Source organism: Ambystoma mexicanum, chromosome 10, assembly GCF_040938575.1.
Source record: "Ambystoma mexicanum isolate Mex_15411 chromosome 10, UKY_AmexF1_1, whole genome shotgun sequence".
In the NCBI taxonomy this organism is placed as follows: domain Eukaryota; kingdom Metazoa; phylum Chordata; class Amphibia; order Caudata; family Ambystomatidae; genus Ambystoma; species Ambystoma mexicanum.
In genome coordinates, this window is record NC_090932.1 from 176,036,294 (window position 1) to 176,052,512 (window position 16,219).

The 16,219-nt window shown below is 44.2% G+C and overlaps 1 protein-coding gene across 1 annotated transcript in view; it reads right to left on the bottom strand.

The window, feature by feature from the left end:
• Positions 1 to 16,219, bottom strand: part of IKBKB (inhibitor of nuclear factor kappa B kinase subunit beta) — a 1,202,582-nt gene that overhangs the window by 1,106,821 nt on the left and 79,542 nt on the right. Inside the window, exon 2 of the mRNA XM_069617660.1 lies at positions 1,863 to 1,985. Coding sequence (XP_069473761.1) covers positions 1,863 to 1,985 — 123 coding nt within the window. The remainder of the gene's footprint in view (positions 1 to 1,862; positions 1,986 to 16,219) is intronic.

The window sequence follows — 16,219 nt, forward strand, 5'->3', positions numbered from 1 at the left end:
TAAAATACGCCTTCATGAGATCAGAATGCAGAAGCGTCTGAAACTTCCCAAAAAACACATCCTCAGATGAGAGTCTAGGTGCTGGAGTAGGTAGAGGCCGCTCGGAAGGGACATACCCCCAGGAACGCAAAGAGGATGGTTGCCAGGATGGTCCTCCACCAGCTGGATCCACATAGATCAAGGGTACGGATGCAGTAGGGAGCAAGACAATATGCTGCAGCAGAGTCCAAGAACACCAATCCATTGGAGGGCGGAACGGGTTCATATTGTCCACAAATCACGGAAAAGGCTGCTCTGCCCCAAAAACCAGCCCCTCAGCACCACCTGTGGTGAACGCTGGTGTAAGAGAGGTAATCAAAATGACCACCACGGACTACAGGTGCTGGAGTGCCATTTTGTCAATGCCTGAGGAGAACTGCGTCACAGGTGTAAGTGAGGCAGTAGTCACCACAGGGGAGTCAGGGGTCGTATGTGCCATTTTAGCCTTGAGACAAAGAACATCGGCAGAGCCGGTGTTGGCAGATCTAGAGTGTTTCTGGGACACTCCAGGGACTGCTTATAAGTTAGCCGCAGCAGAGCCAGTACTAGAAGACTTATGGTGCGTGACGGCTTCTGTGCCCCCTTAGCAAGATTGGTTCCACCACAGGTCTGAGTGTGGGAAGGCTTGGAGTCACCCCCCCCCCCCGATGCCAGGACCCTCAAAGGGGGCCCCTCAATCTTGCCAGTTTTAGAAATAGCCCAGATAAGGGGGAACCTCGGGAGCAATCCCAGTACTTTTAGTTGCCTTGAAAGGGGGCTCGAGCTGAGACTCGGTACACTTAGTTCCAGGAGTGGAAAACTCAGGGTTTACCCCAGTGACAATAGTGCCAGAAGAACTGGACCCAACTTTAGCCCCCAAAGGGGGAACCTTGGACGAAGATCCGGTCTTGGTGGCCCCTTTACAGTGGTCCTCAGAGAATACTCTGGCGCACCAATTAGATCCTTTGCGGGACACCTTAGGGATATCCCTGGTGATAGAGCTGCTTGAGTCCCTCCCAGACCCAGAAGACCCCCGGAAGGAGTCCCCCAGCTGGGGTGCCCTGATAAGGAACGAACTTACCGGTCTCCCCCCTTTTTTCTTCAATGAAGAGCTGTAAATGGGGAGGAGGAACGCGTTGAAAAACATCCTCCTACCTGACAAGCCGACATTGGAGTGCCCGGACTGAGAGGGAGTCGCTGTTGAAGCACGCATCCCAACGGGTCTAGGCACTCCAAACAAAGAGTGGGGATCGGCCATAGCGAAGTGACGTTCTCAGGACGAACAGGACAAGAATCCCAGATGCTCTGGCATAGACGGAAGAAGAGACGACGGTGGAACCGGAACAGGATTGAAGGACAAAGGGAACCAAAAGAAAAATATTCCCTATTATGCTAGTGCGTCCGACCCCGACCACGTAGAGAAAATGACTGAAAGGCGGTGCACGGGCAGAGCTGGCGGGGTAACGGTCACGTGCCGTGGCCCCACGTAAAAATAGAAGGACAAAAATTCAATTGTTGATGCTTTTTAACAAAAGTGCTCCGGTCCCATCCCGAAGGACGGAATGTCTCCCAAGTATGGAATAAAGGGGACAGGACGTAGTAATGCTACTGTCCTGAGGTAGAGATGTGATACTTCAACAGCACATTCCATCAAAGCCTTGTGCTGCCATCCTCAAGGAAAATTCACATACCCCATCCAAGAAAGACTCTGCTTAGTCACCCAAAGATGAAATAATTTTTAATCTAATCATGGCTGTACACTGTCATTTTTAAATCATTATTTCTATATGATAAAGGTCAGGCCATGGCTTTGCTGTTTCTCAGATATTGATCAAAGTTCTCACCTTGTTCTGCCACCGGATGACATTTCCAAAGCCACCCGTTCCCAGGCGTTCCTTCATCTCCCAGGATCCACACGTTTGTGTCTGCAGTGACGGGGGCCAGCTCATTCTGCCCGAAACATCCGCCTACCAGAACAGAGAGAGAGTGAGGAAAAGTTAGGTGCAGCAGAGATCTCTTCTCAAACTCCTACACCGCCCCTTACAGCGACCACACCCTTTCCACATATCACACTTATCTTTGCAACTTCAGGCCTCAACTGCAGGCCTCCCCCCAAAATATCACTGCCCCAAACTCTCATCCTCCCACAACAATCAGCCGCTTCAAAACATGGGATCTTATCTCGTGCGAAAGTTAGATTTGTGCCACGCTTGGTACTAGCTCCAAGTTCCCCAGAGGTAGACCTCCAAAATCCTCCAGTAGCATGCCAAGTAACAACCTCACAGTGATGTGCCTGGAATTCAGATAACAGTACTCTGGACTTGGCCCTTCTCTAACCAACTGAGTTTTAGCCATTTGGTGTCATTGCTCCTCCAGAAAAAAAAAAGAAAAAAAACAAACATTCCCACTACTCCCGATCCCAATAGCCGTTTGATCTCCAAATAAAGGATCAGTACCCTTCAAAAATAAACTCCTTTCCTTTTCAAATTCCGGGTGGATCAGAATCTTACCCATCTCACTCTTCGACCCGATCACCCCCAGAACACTTCAATAATACCTTCTAACCACTAAACACTCTGTATCCTCCACCCATACTTTCATCTCACCAACCCACAGCTATCATTGGACACCACTAGCCTTCCCTCCCTCACCACACCTATCCCATCCACTCCACTCCACTCCACTCCAAATTCCTCACTCCATGACCCACACCGATTCTCAACTGCAACCTTATCCCACCTTTCACTGACTCTTAACAAGCCCTTTTCTATCAACCATGCTCTTGGAATTCTTCAACAATAAGTCTCACAAATGTGTATACACTGACAGGTAAGCAAACAGACTCACCACCCAGTGTTCCGCAACCCGTACTCTTGTCCTCATTACATTGTAAGTTAATGAACGCAAAGCCATGCTAGTAAACGCCTCGAGAGTTCAGGGTCAATGGATTTGAGGGGCTGCTCATTCAATTTCCACTATATTTGAAGGTGAAGATGCAATGGACCCATCTAACAAGGATACCCACAGGATGGGTATACGATTCGACAGCAAAGCAACGACAAGGCTTGCATGAATTCACAGGACTTTGTGGTGCGTCTTCGAGAACTGGCGATTAACTTACTTTTTTTGGGTACACGAATATACAATGAACACAGATTTGGTTGTTGTGTACGCAAGAACCAAAGGATTCAAAAGAATCTGTTACAGCCAATAGACCCGTCGATGGACAAAGCTATTTTGATGGTAGTGGAGAAAACCACAGCAAGATATAAAGAGAGCCAAAAGCAAGCGTTCCTGTCTGCAGTAAACATAAGTTGTACCACAAGACTCATTAAAAGAATTAAAAAAATATATTAAAAAATAATAATAAATACTCTTTTCAGGAGGTGCAGAGTCAATGACACTCAGAAAGTCAATAAACCGGATAGGGGATGCTCTCACAGTGCTGCTGACAGAGACTGTCCTGGGCACATCAAAGTGGGTTTACTCTGCCTTTGACTAGGCAGTAAGGCATGTAGCACCAATCACCAGTGCAGTTCACTGTAATGAGCAGAATAAACATACAGACACTGCTGCAAAAAAAATGTAAATCACATTGTATTGTGAACAGCCCTAAAGATAATAGGAGTATCGGCCACTTTTACTCCCTAAAAAGTGGCAAAAACTCCCAGAAAATAAAAAAAACAGTAAAAATGCTCCCAATCAAAAATAGGAAAGAGACATGTAAAATCTTCCAGCCCCACTTTTACCCTCACAGCTCCATGGATAGGTTTATACCAGTAGTGCACACAGTACTACATGACAACATTACTATTTTAAGTTACTGATTGGAAGAAGTAAAACATGTATATTTTAATGTGCATGAATAACTAGATGGAAAAAAAAATATTACATAAACATTTGTTTTTCAGTTAAAACATTTTTACTCGCTTATAAAATAAATAAATACTCTCTTCGGGAATTGGACTTGCATTTTTACTCCCTAAAAATCATTTTGCTCCCAACTTTAAAAAAATAGGGAGTAAAAACTCCAACTTGAAAATCTTATTTGGAGCAAAGATTGTGAACATTGATGGCAAGCCGATAAAGTTGATGACAGACTTGGGTTCAGACCTGACAATCAATTCAATTGATTAGTATACAGCTTTGGAATGCAGGTAAACTGTCAGGATGAAGAAACCAGAAGCCAACCCAGACCCATACACTGCTGTTAAAGTGGATTTCTTCAGCTACACGTACAGCGCATGCAACTTCAATCCCTCAAAAGACAAACAGATAATTACTGTATTTAGAAGATCCTGCAGGAACATTGCAGAAGCCCATCTAGAAGTGTTGGATAAGGTAGGTGGTTGCATTAAGCGATAAGGACATTGCTTGCTGTGTTAAGGTATCTTAACTTTTATAATACTTGATGCATCCGTTTTCAAAGGTATGATGTCACTCTTCTGGGCAAAGTTGCCAACATGGTCTATTTCCAAGAGAACATATTGATCTGCATGATCAACTTTGAAATCCACATTGCACAGATCGAAATAAGGATATGATAAAGCAGGAGCTAAAAGCAGCTCCTGGGTATCCAGAATTACACAATGTGCAGGGTCTACCTCTGCGGAACATGGAGCTAGTACCAAGCGTGGCACAAATCTAACTTTCACACGAGATGAAAAACGATTTTCCTTGCCGTTTACGGATGACCCATTACGTTATTAATGTCTTCTGCATGTATCCCAGTATTCCATTATACAATCCCAGTTAATGTCACATAGAGATGTGTTTATGGTACAAGATGACCTAAGATCCAAATGTAGCTCCAAGTGGCCGTTGGTGCCAAGCCAATATGGCTCTCCTAGGCTGTAACCAGGAGCTAAATAGCTCCCATTTCGTAGCTGGACGATGGCATGCTGGAAATTGTGCACAAGAAGCTACTGTACAAGGAGGACTCGGACCAATGAATGGCATGTTTCAAGGGTCCTTATTTAAAGAAAATGAAAACTCCAAACTTACTTCATCTCCAAGAGGGAAGTTCCCTACCTAGAAACTAAAACTAATGGGGCTTGTCAAAAGAAAAAACAGTCCTTACTCCAAAATCCTATCCATCTAATCTGTCCCTATCACTTTTGAAAATTGAACTAAAAAGGAGAGGCTTGAGCAATGGCCTCTATCTTAGGCTTCTGCTTAGCCCAATCACTTGGATGGTAATTGTTAGATTCAATAAAAACACGTCACAACTTTCCTGCAGACTTTGCTGGTTAAAAGAAAATATCCTCTGCACTGTGCTCCTTACAAAAATGTTGTTGCTCTGGAAACTCCCTGAAGTCCAGCGGCCCTCTGGCACACTTGCGCTCGCTCGCTCAATGTAATTCAAATAGGGTGCTTGCCCGTTCAGGGTCCGGTAACCTTGTTGGCTCTCCCGACCTCGATGCAAAGTGTTTGTAATTATTTCAATTTGATTCACATAGGGCACTTGCCCGTTCGGTTTCAGAGGGTCCTGTAGCTTGTTAATTTTCCTAGCCTTGATTCGAAGTGTTTGTATCTCTCCCGTTCTGATTCACAGGGGGGCGCTTGCCGGCTCGGGTTTCTCAGGGTCTCATAACCTTGTTGGCTTTCCAAGTCTTGAATCAAAGTGTTCATACCTCACACTGGTACTCTCTCTGTGGGAGTGTTTGCTTCCCTGATGCTGGTTGTCTATGCAGCTAATGTCCTTTTGACTTAGAGCTTGGGGTTCTGGGCTCTCTCTGGCGATATGGTCTCAACGTTGGTTACCGGGCCCCAGGCCCAGCACCGCTTCTCTGTGGTCGCACCACCAAAAGAAAGAGGTGCTTCCCAGTCTCCACATCTTCCCCCGACCTTGGCTTCTCGGTCAGATAGGATGCCAGCCAATGAGCATCCAGAGAGCATTTTACTTACCCTCCACGCCCCTTTCCAGAGGCTCACCTTAGCATAGGAATCCCTCTCCTCCTTGCGCTGGAGACTTCTCCCCCTACACAGTTCCTCCTGGTTTTATGTTAGGTTAGGTTATGTTATGTTCAAGGTTGTTATACCGCGCACTGTTGACCCCTTCGTGGTCTCTCAGCGCTCTGGCGGATCTGTATAGCAATGAGGGCAGGGTGGGGGTGTGTTTATTGGGATCTAGTGGGGGGAAAAAGCAAGAGAGCAGTGATGTGCTGTTGGCAGCTTAGTTCGGATACACCGTTCACGGAGCGTAGGTGCGATTTTTCAGTTGGTGTCCGTCATGTGGTGTTGGGCGAGATTATGTGTGGTTTGCTTCATTGTTGTGGTGTTGTAAAGTATATGCGGTTTGTGGTTCTGTAGAGGTATGGTTGAGTTTAGTGTAGAGTATGAGAGGTGTTTATAGAATGAGGAGTTTTTAGTACAGCTGGTTAGTGGCAGTACATTTCCTACCCCCGCTGTTCTGACTTAATGCGATTCATATCCCTTCCCCTGTTGATCATTCTAGAGTGTAGCAATTACTGCCCCCACAAGTCCCTCCAGGGGTAGTGTGTTCCATGTGCCCCATGGTAAGCCTGTGGGCTGCCTGGTTTCTGCATATAGCCCTATTTCTTTATTTGCAACGTGTTCAACACCCTTGGTGGTGCGATTAAGTGTGACACATCTCCCTCCCCCATTTCCACCTTTGGCCCTCAGGATGGGTACACTTCAGGTCTCAAAACCAGGTCTCAAAACCACCCATCCCATTCAGATGGCTTTCTTCTCCTCTGCCCTCCACTCCAGTCCAGTCCAGTCAGGCCAACTCCCCACTCTTTTTCCGTTGTCTGTTTCATGGTGCGGGATGTTGTTCAGTAGTTCCATTCGGTGATAAAGAGCCATGTTTTTAGAATTTTAGATGGTCCTTCATAGTTCCTAATTCTCTGGGGAGAGAGTTCCAAAGTTTTATGGCTAAGCAAGAGAATTCTGATCCACCAAGTGGTTTCCTCATGTATGGTTTATGTTCTAAGCGGATGTCGTCACTGGATCTAAGGTGTTCTAGTTGGCTTGTAGATGGGGATTTTCTTTTTTATGAATTCTGCTCCTTGGCCGCGGATTGCTCTGTGTTTCGCACATTGTTTTGATTTTTGACTGGGAGCCAATATAGCATCCTTATAGCTGGTGTGATATGGTCCCTTCGTAAGAGTTTGAGGAGAAGTCTGGCAGCTGCATTCTGTATTTTATGCAGTTTCCTCAGTAAGTAGTCCGGCATTCCGAGGTATACGCTGTTGACGTAGTCAATCCTGGACATAACGAGGGAGATAATGGCCATTGTTTTGTGCGTGAAGAACAGGAATGGTTGAATCTTTTTGATTGTGGGTAGATGGAAGAAGAATTTCTTAATTATCGCATGTACTTGCTGTTCTAGAGTTAACTCATTGTCCATTAACATTCCAAGGTTTCTGACAACTTTGGATGGTGTGGGTGGCATTCCCGGTTCTGTGGGCCAAGGGATGTACTGGTTGTTTCCTTGGTTGTTGCGAGTAATCATGATTTCTGTCTTGTCCCGGTTGATTTTGAGGTTATTGGTGCGCATCCATTGGTAGAGTTCTTTGAGGCAATCTAATAGCGTTGTGTTCTCTCTTGTTTATCAACTATTTTGTAGATGATTTGGGTATCATCTGCGTAGTTGTAGCATGTGAAGCTGTGTCTATTGATGAGGTTGATTAGTGGAGTCATATAGATCTTGAAGAGTAGCAGGGATAACAAGGAGCCTTGTGGTACTCCACAGGTGGTGTCCTGCGGCACGGATTCGAATGGTTTTATCCATACCGTTTGTATTTTTTCCAGACAAAAAAAGATTTAATCCAGATGAGCGCCGTGTCAGCGATCCTTATCTCTTCCAGTCTCTTGGTTAGATTGTTTATGTAGGTCATCACGAACAACGAGGTAGTGTCCTTCTTGGAATGTGCCGCTCAGACGAAATCCAGCATTGCCTGAGGCCAAAGAGATAGAAGGATTGTCACTAGTTGGTGTAGTCAAAACAAGGAGAAAAAACTGTTTTTCAAAGTCCCATTTAGGCTGATAATGTATTCCGGATTGGGAGGCCCTTATTGGACTGGAGTCCTTGTTCCCGAGAGGGGAGTCACTCCCAGTGAGGTCCCATTTGCCCAGACCCCTACGGAGGGTCTTGTGGAGTGGGCTCACCTACCTAGCCTCACAGTAGGTGGCTCCCCTCTGGAAAGAAGGGACAAATTGACCAGATTCGTCCTAACAGCCTGATTAAAATTACACAATGAAAAGTATCAGTTTGAAAATAAGGAAGTGGAGTACCTTGGTGACATCATATCAAGCAAAAGGTTAACACCAAAACAAAGATCTTAGCAATAGCAGCTCAGAAAGAGTATGCTCCAGAGTTAGGGCAGAATTCAAGTTTTAGGTTATCTTTAGACCCATTTTGTGGACTGGCTAAGCTTTTGCTTTCCTTTTGCTAGCTTTCGGTTTTTATTTGTAACTTTACTTTTGTGGCCAGAGGAACTTCTACTGAAGTGCCCTTGCCGCTTCAACCCTTATTCTGGTGCGCTTCAACTGGAGCCACCATGGCAACCACGACAGGGGGGCTTTTTAAGCACCCCAGTTTGGTCCCACATTGGCTGACACCCTACAAATGTGTTGGACAGTACACTGGAGGCAACAGTTATTTAGTTTGGAATTCACCAGGGGTGAGGTAATTTTTACTGCATTAGTTGCCTCATGCACCAGTATGATAGCCAAGCTGGTACCATTATTACAGGGGTGCATATTTTAAATCCCAGCCTACTAGCCAGAAATAAAATGCAACTTACCACCTCCGTTCTACACATTCACACAGCCAGGGGGCAAAAGCTCTAGTTGCGAACTACTAGCCAGACATAACAAAAGTTATTTGCCACTTTAAGTCTATATCTACATACAGCACACCATGTCTTACTCGCCAAGAGTCAATTATCACTAGCCATTGGCTAGTGGCGAGTGTGAATTTTGCATCCTCACACCAACGTACTTTTTAAAGTTCTACAAGCCATTTTGTTTTGGGCCCTCCCACTGCATGTGTGGACCACGGGAGAGGCCTTCATTGACTGTTAATTGATGTGGCCTTACCTTGTGCCCAGCCCTGCACCCACTAGAGTGGTTTAATCTTGGTTAGCCTGGTTTTCTGCCCCAGACATGCCCAATAAACATCCTGTCTGGGCGGACATGTATGTTTGGAAGGTTTTAAGGGCCAGCCTGAATATTTTATTGGTCTGCCCACTATGCAATTAGACGGCTGGCTTAGGCCAGACTGAGTGAATGGAATTATCAAATGGAGCCCCCGCCCATTCATCAGGTCTCAGGTTCTTACCCGAATTACTGGAAGATTGCCACAAAGATGTGCTTCTGCATTTGATGACCTGGTTTGGCATTATTGACTGGACCTGGCATTTTTGGCTCAACTGTAACAATGTTATGGTTGCTGGCAGTCCTTCCTGAACTTTTTCTCATCCTCCACAGGTCCTCCTTGCCAAGTGAACTGGCTGTCCAGTCTTGGCACAGTTTCCTGTGCTGTTGCTGTGCTACATCCCTGCAAAATGCTCCTGGATCAAGCACCTCAGGGTAGGCAATCTCCCTGGCCTGGATGAGTGGGGAGCCGCTACTCCTCTGCCACAGCTCAGTCTTGGGCTGTCCTGGGTCACCACCAACTGTTGCCCCATTGTGGGGCAGTTCTTTATCAGCTAACTTCCCATTCTTACCCCTTGTGCTGCCTCGATACCTTTGGTCAGGTTTCTCCACCCTCCCACTGCCTTCTCTGTCGCTTTTTGCTTTTTTCTGGCTGGCGAGTCATCCTCCAGGGCAGACAAATTCATCTTCTTTTTGTCTGTCTGGGTTGTTACGGGACCATGGTTCAAGTCACCGAGTACTAGAGCTTTGTTTGTTTTAGCCCTGTAAAGAAGCACTGTAATTAACAGGTTCTCCGCCCCTTCGAGAGGAGCCCTCTGACAGGCACCATGTGCATGTGTCCCCACCTGTTTCCTTGGGGCCAGATAGATTGCTTGGAATGGTATGTGTATTCATTTAAAGAACAGGGATGTCAATTTGGATCAGAAACGACTTACAATGGAACATTTACAGATGGCGGAGGCGTTGCCTGGAAGGGTGCCTTTATAAAAGCACAAAGATGAGAACAAGGGGTGTGCACGTTCATGAGGGTGTGACCAAAGTGGGACATACACAAGAACAAAACAAACAACAGTTCACTTTCAAAAGTGAACAGTAACCTAGCGGGGGCCAGTGCTGCAGACTAAAGAGGAGTACTGTAAAAATGTACAAAACGACATTACTACATGGCACTGAAGAGAGTGTTAGGGCTTGAGGATGGGGGTGAGGGGAGCTCCCACTTTGGCTATCAGGTGAAATTTAAGCCGAGCTTTGAAGAGATTCACAGTCCGGTTGGCTTGGATTGTGCTGGGCAACAGGTGACCATGGAGCAGGGTTAGTAGGGAGAAAGAACGGAAGCGAGAGGAGGCATGAGAGAGTGAGGATGCATGCATATGAGCAGATTGTGTCTTTGTCTGTACACTATCAGTCAGGTACTGAGGAGCAAGACAATTGATAACGTTGTAGACTTGGGGGAATGAACTTGAAAGGGTAGTAGTTATGCACATAGAGGTAGCCATGCGCCTGTAGGTAAAAGTGCTGGAGGATCGCAGTAAGTTGTAGAGAGAGGAGTTTGTGAAACTGAGGGGTTGATCTAGAGAGGGAGGAAGCAGCAAAGATGGAGGCGAAGGAGTGGTCATGAGCAGTATTTTGCGGAGCACAAGGGTGAAGATTACAGTTTTCATAGAGTGTCAAGTAAGAAATGGCCACATTTTCCAAATGCTGAAAAGGTTAAAAAGTGTGGCAGGGGTAGTGATGCATTGTTGCTGTCAGAGATCGCTATCAAATAGGACACAAGGATGCAAGAAGGTCAGGTGGCAAGGAGATGAGAGAGGGGAGGAATGATGTTTTAAGCTTGGAGAAAGAGGACTTCAATTTTTCAAGAGTTCAGCAGGAAGCAGTATAGAGCTATCCAGTGATGGATTGCAGTGAGATAGTTGGCATTCGGTTCCAAGGCGGCTGAGGTGAAGGAGCAAAAGGAGGAAACAGTGATTTCAGTGTCATCAGCAAAGAAGTGGCAGTGAAAGCTACAGTATGAGATAAGTCTTCCTAGGTAAAAGGTATAGAAGGTGAAGATCAGAGGTCCAAGGACTGATCCTTGGGGCACACTTACACAGAGAGGGGTGGGGTCAGAGGTTTGAGATTTCCAGGAGATTTTAAAGGAATGGCTTTCCACAAATGAGGCAATTCAGGCTGTAGCAGATTTCAAAACCAAAAGGTCCTGTAGAGAAGAGTGGCTAACAGTGTCGAAAGAATCAACAACATCCAAAATAAAGAGTACAGAAGAAGAGTACTTGAACTGATGGACATCAGAGAGGATGTTGGAGCCATGCATGAGTATAGTCTTGTTGATGTGCTTTTTAAGGAGCTATTATACTATCAAGACTTCAGGAATACACAACCCCACATCTCCTGGAATTGGGAAATATATTTATACCCTGGATAGGGTCACAATGTAAAGTCCAGAAAGGTGAATATTAAGAATGTGTAATCTGTGTTGGTTGTTGATCGAACCATCTCACATACTTTCCTTCTATGTATAATCCTTATTTATTTCATTTAAGTAAACATTTATCGAAACTAGAATTAAATTTAATAAATACAAATCACCAAGTACTGTCACCAAAATCACAGAGTCAAATCATAATCAAATAACATTGTTACGAAACAGAACAAACCTCAAAAGACATTCGAGAAATCAATTATATACACAACATCAACATTTACATGTGCGGGAATACAATTATAATTGCAAGAGCAGATAATCAAGGCTGCCGTACATGATTTCCTAAATGAATATAGGTCCTTGTATTGTAAAGAAGGCATGGTATCAAACAGTAATACAGACACAAATGACCACAGTTCTAGGGTGTTTATTGTACTTTGAAAGGGTGAGATGAACGCCTATCTAACCCTAAATCTAAAGATGGGAGCAAGCTACGACCGCAAATAATAATAAGGCAGTCCTAGTGGAGTCTGTCAAAATAAAAAGGGCCTATATACTAATAATCATATTGCCAATCCTTACTTCTAAATACAAGATGGTGTGGGACAATAGTGTATGCAAAAAGGAAAATTGTTCAAGAAATAATATGTCAGGATAGTTGAGCCATTGGCTTCCCTTCCCCTCGTTTTCAGCATGGGGCAAGGTAGCCCAGTCGAGCGTCGTTCACACTCTGGGTGGTTGGGACAGTTCAATGGTTCAGCTGGTCTCAATAAGACCAGGTTAGTACGATAAGTCCTAAAATGACGCAATGTAAGACAGGTTTAAATAATGAAAGAAAAATGGGCTAATAAATTGCAAAGATAAACAAGTACTGTCTTTTCTAAATAGGGAAGAGCACGGATGCTCCCCCAGATAGTTTCTGGCAGTCAGCACCTAGGGCGACATAGCAGAGTAACGATCTAAAGGTGACAGTCCAAGAAGACTTAAAAGAAGAAGAGAACAACATTGAGGTAATTTGAAGATAATGAATCCTAGATAAGTTATAATTGACAGCAATAACTTATCGGGTGAGACAACACTGAGAATTATTGAATGAAGCATTTAAAGCCTACCCAGCTTTGGAATATTGATGAGTGACCTGCACTGATTAAGATGGAGAAACAAAGTGTTTTCAATAGATGTGTAGAAGGATCTAATAAAATAATTTACTCCTTTATGCTGCTAGTTAATGTAGCAGGTCATACATAATAGAAATGTAAACCGGGATGTGATTCGAACACTAAAATTTGAATATCCCATTCTTGCTTCCCACAGTTATCCGTTTGATGGTTGGACCTCATGGAAGGACAAATGGAACTTCATTGATAGTTGATCCTTTAAGGAAGACAAACATAAATTGTACATTGAAATGAAATGTGGTTTAAAAAACGTTTTTACCCCTGAAGGATTTCCTTGTGAGTTGTATACAAGTGTGTAAGGAATGAAACATGTCGGATATGGTTTGAATGCAGTATGAAAGTAAGCATGGGTGATATGAATATAGAGTGAATTGTTTGATGGACTGGGATGTACTTCTCTATGAGAGAGGAGAGCAACCAACATATCCTTATGAAATTTTTATTCTGAAAAATTGTTAAATAATGAAATACTACAGGTTATTAGATGTGCATAGTGAAATTGAAAATCATTGAGATATATGTGTTTAAAAATTGTGTGGCAAATTTCTACAATTGTAGAATAGAAAATTATAATAAAAGGTGTTTTATTAACAATGTGTCTAAAAAAATAATAAATGACCATTTTTGATACTAATTGGTGTGGTATATGATAATACAATGAGTATAAATCTTATGTAAAAAAGAGGAAACCACAAAAGGATAGTGGGGAAGCAAGTGACCCTGTAAACATAGTGTATTGTTTAATCAAAAATTCGATGGAGGGCTGTTTATAAGTGCTCGGTAAAAAAGTACCTCTGGTCTCTTTAAGTGGATTGTCAGCTGGTCTCACACCACTCCGACAGTCTTCGAAACAAAAAGGGTTCTCAACAGAACGTCTCTTGACTTAACTCAGGCTTCCTCCGCATTGAAACAAAGTTCACTTTGTTTGTCAAAACACAGACTACTTTTACTTTTCACTTTGGTCTTTCTCTTCTCCAGGCTTTTATCGTCAAAGGCTTTCGAAACGGCATGGGGTATTATTTAAAACCATAGCTGACCAATTCGACTTTCATGGTAGTACCTTCTTTCCAGTGTCTGCTGGTACTTGTAGTTTTTTTAGCCACTCGTACGGTTCAAAACTCAATATTTCACCATTTTGCATCTCAGTGGCTTCCCTCCGTCGGGATCAAAACAGTCTCTTGACTTTGCTTTTGTCGGAATACACAGTTTTAGCTCAGTCCCACAGCTTTGCTCTTTCGGACTATGTACATTCGAGATTTTGTTCCCACTTTGCCAGTTATAGGCAATTTTGGGATTTATACACGGTTCTTGAAAGTTTTGCCTTCTCTCAACAGTTCCCCTCAATCAGGCTTAAACCATCTTTGTTTCACATGTCCTTTCATTCCACTCAGAAGGGTCCAAACTCTGTGCATAAACGTTCACCACGTTTTCCCCATTCAGGCTCAAACCTTGTGTAGTAAAGTTCACCACGTTTCCCTCAGCTGGGATCAAAACACAATGAAAGTGGGGCTCCCTTCCCCCTTGCTTTCTCAGCACCCCTCAATCGGGTTCACACCAATGATATCCTTTGTTGTCAAAGACTTTCGATTGTATGAGGCTGTCACATTCACCTCAGTATGACCACTTCGACTTTTCTTAACAGCCTCTCCCAAGGTATCTTGGTACTCGTAGTTTATCAAACAAGATGTTCCTTTCACCTTCCTGTATTTCACAATAGTCTTTTACAGTTCACAGAGATTTTCAAGAAAGCAACCACATGTTGCCAGACCTCTCCGTTACTATGTATTTCTTACTTGGCAATTGTTACTATGTCTGCTTCTCTCGCGGTTTCATGGCAAACGTGCAGCCTTTCAAAGCATTACTGTATCTTTCATTCTCTTACAATCAATCGGCCTTTTGTGTCACTCTTCACTCACTGGTTGCGTAGGGTCATTTTCTTCAGCATTCCTTTTGAAGTTGAAGTCAAGGCTGATGTATCAACTATATCTGACTCTTTCCAACTCGGTCGTTCACCCGAAAGAGGAGTTGATCCTCCTTGAACACTGACGAGCAGTGCATCTTCCTTTTCTTTAACTCCGCTATGCGACCTTCGTTGTACTGCCGATATGGCCACGACCTCCTTCGCGATGCCTGATCATCCAGCTTCTGCATCCAGGGTCATCTATGCCGGAAGGGAGCAAGTCCTGCTCTTGTGCCGCCTTGCTCAGAGTGTGCCTGGGTGTCTGATCTTTTAAACTCTTTGATGAAAGAGTCGATTGTAGTCAGGTGTGAGTAGTAGCCCCTCCCTGCATGACCTCATTATCGGGACAACATGGAGACGGCCCATAGGAATCCATTCCCCAATGATTCCCATGGGCAATCCATATGACTCCCATCTGCCTCTTCTTCGTCCCAGTAGTTGGACTTCTAGGGTGGAAGCAGGGATTGTGGGAGATGTCGTTTTTCGGAGGGATCATACAAAAACTATACAGAATTTTGTCAGGATAAAGAGGGTATATGTATTGTGGTGGGTGAATGGATTTCCTATTGGGTTCTTATTTTATAGATGGTTTTAATTTTCCTAGTTGTCTTCTCCTTTTTCTTACAGAAAGGTACTGGGGTATGATGGGACTCTGCTGAGAATATCCCATGACAACTGAGGGGATGTCGGGTAGGGGTGTATTGGAATGGGAGGAATACCATGTCTCGCCTGAGGGCGTGCCTCCCATAGTCCCCAAGGACCCACTGCCCAGGTGATCCTCCCTCACTCGTCTGCCCCCAGGGCTGGGATCCAAGAGTGATGGCCCTGCCCACCTGACCAAAGGATTGCCGGGAATAGCCTGGGAGAAACGCCTCAGGTTTCTCACAGTATGAACAAATTGAGAGATCATATAAATAGAACTGTTCTTTAAACATGTGGGTAAATACATGTATGATTTCCCTCCAACAGGTTTCTCTTTTCTTTTTAAGGAAGCCATATTGAAGTGGAACTTCAAGAACTTCAAGAACTGTATCCTCGAGTTACATTGTGATGGGTTGAAGATCACCCAATCCAGAACCTATGAATAATGGAGTAGGACTAAAACTTAGCAATAGTTTGCAGGGACCTTTGGGTCAGCAGAGGGTTTCTCCAAAAGGGATTGTAGGTTTGAATGAGACATGGAAGAGTCCAGAGAAAAAAAAAAGAAATAAAAATAAAAAAAAGAGGTCAACGAGGTCAGAGGATGTGATTGGGACTAAGTCTTGGAGCAAACGGGTCGATAGGAGCAAAAGACAGGATGGCGCTGCAAAGTATGGGTGATAATTTGGTTGGTGTGAAGCAGTCGAGAGAATAAGAGGTGGGGAGGTGGATAGAAAGAGGGAGACAGCAAGAGTAGTGTGGTGGGAGTTTCACAAATTTAAGAGGAAAAGTAGATAGCAAGGTTAACAGAGAGGGAGGAGTTGAACATTTGATTGGGATGTGTATGGACAAAGCTTGGAGGTTAGACACATTCTGTCA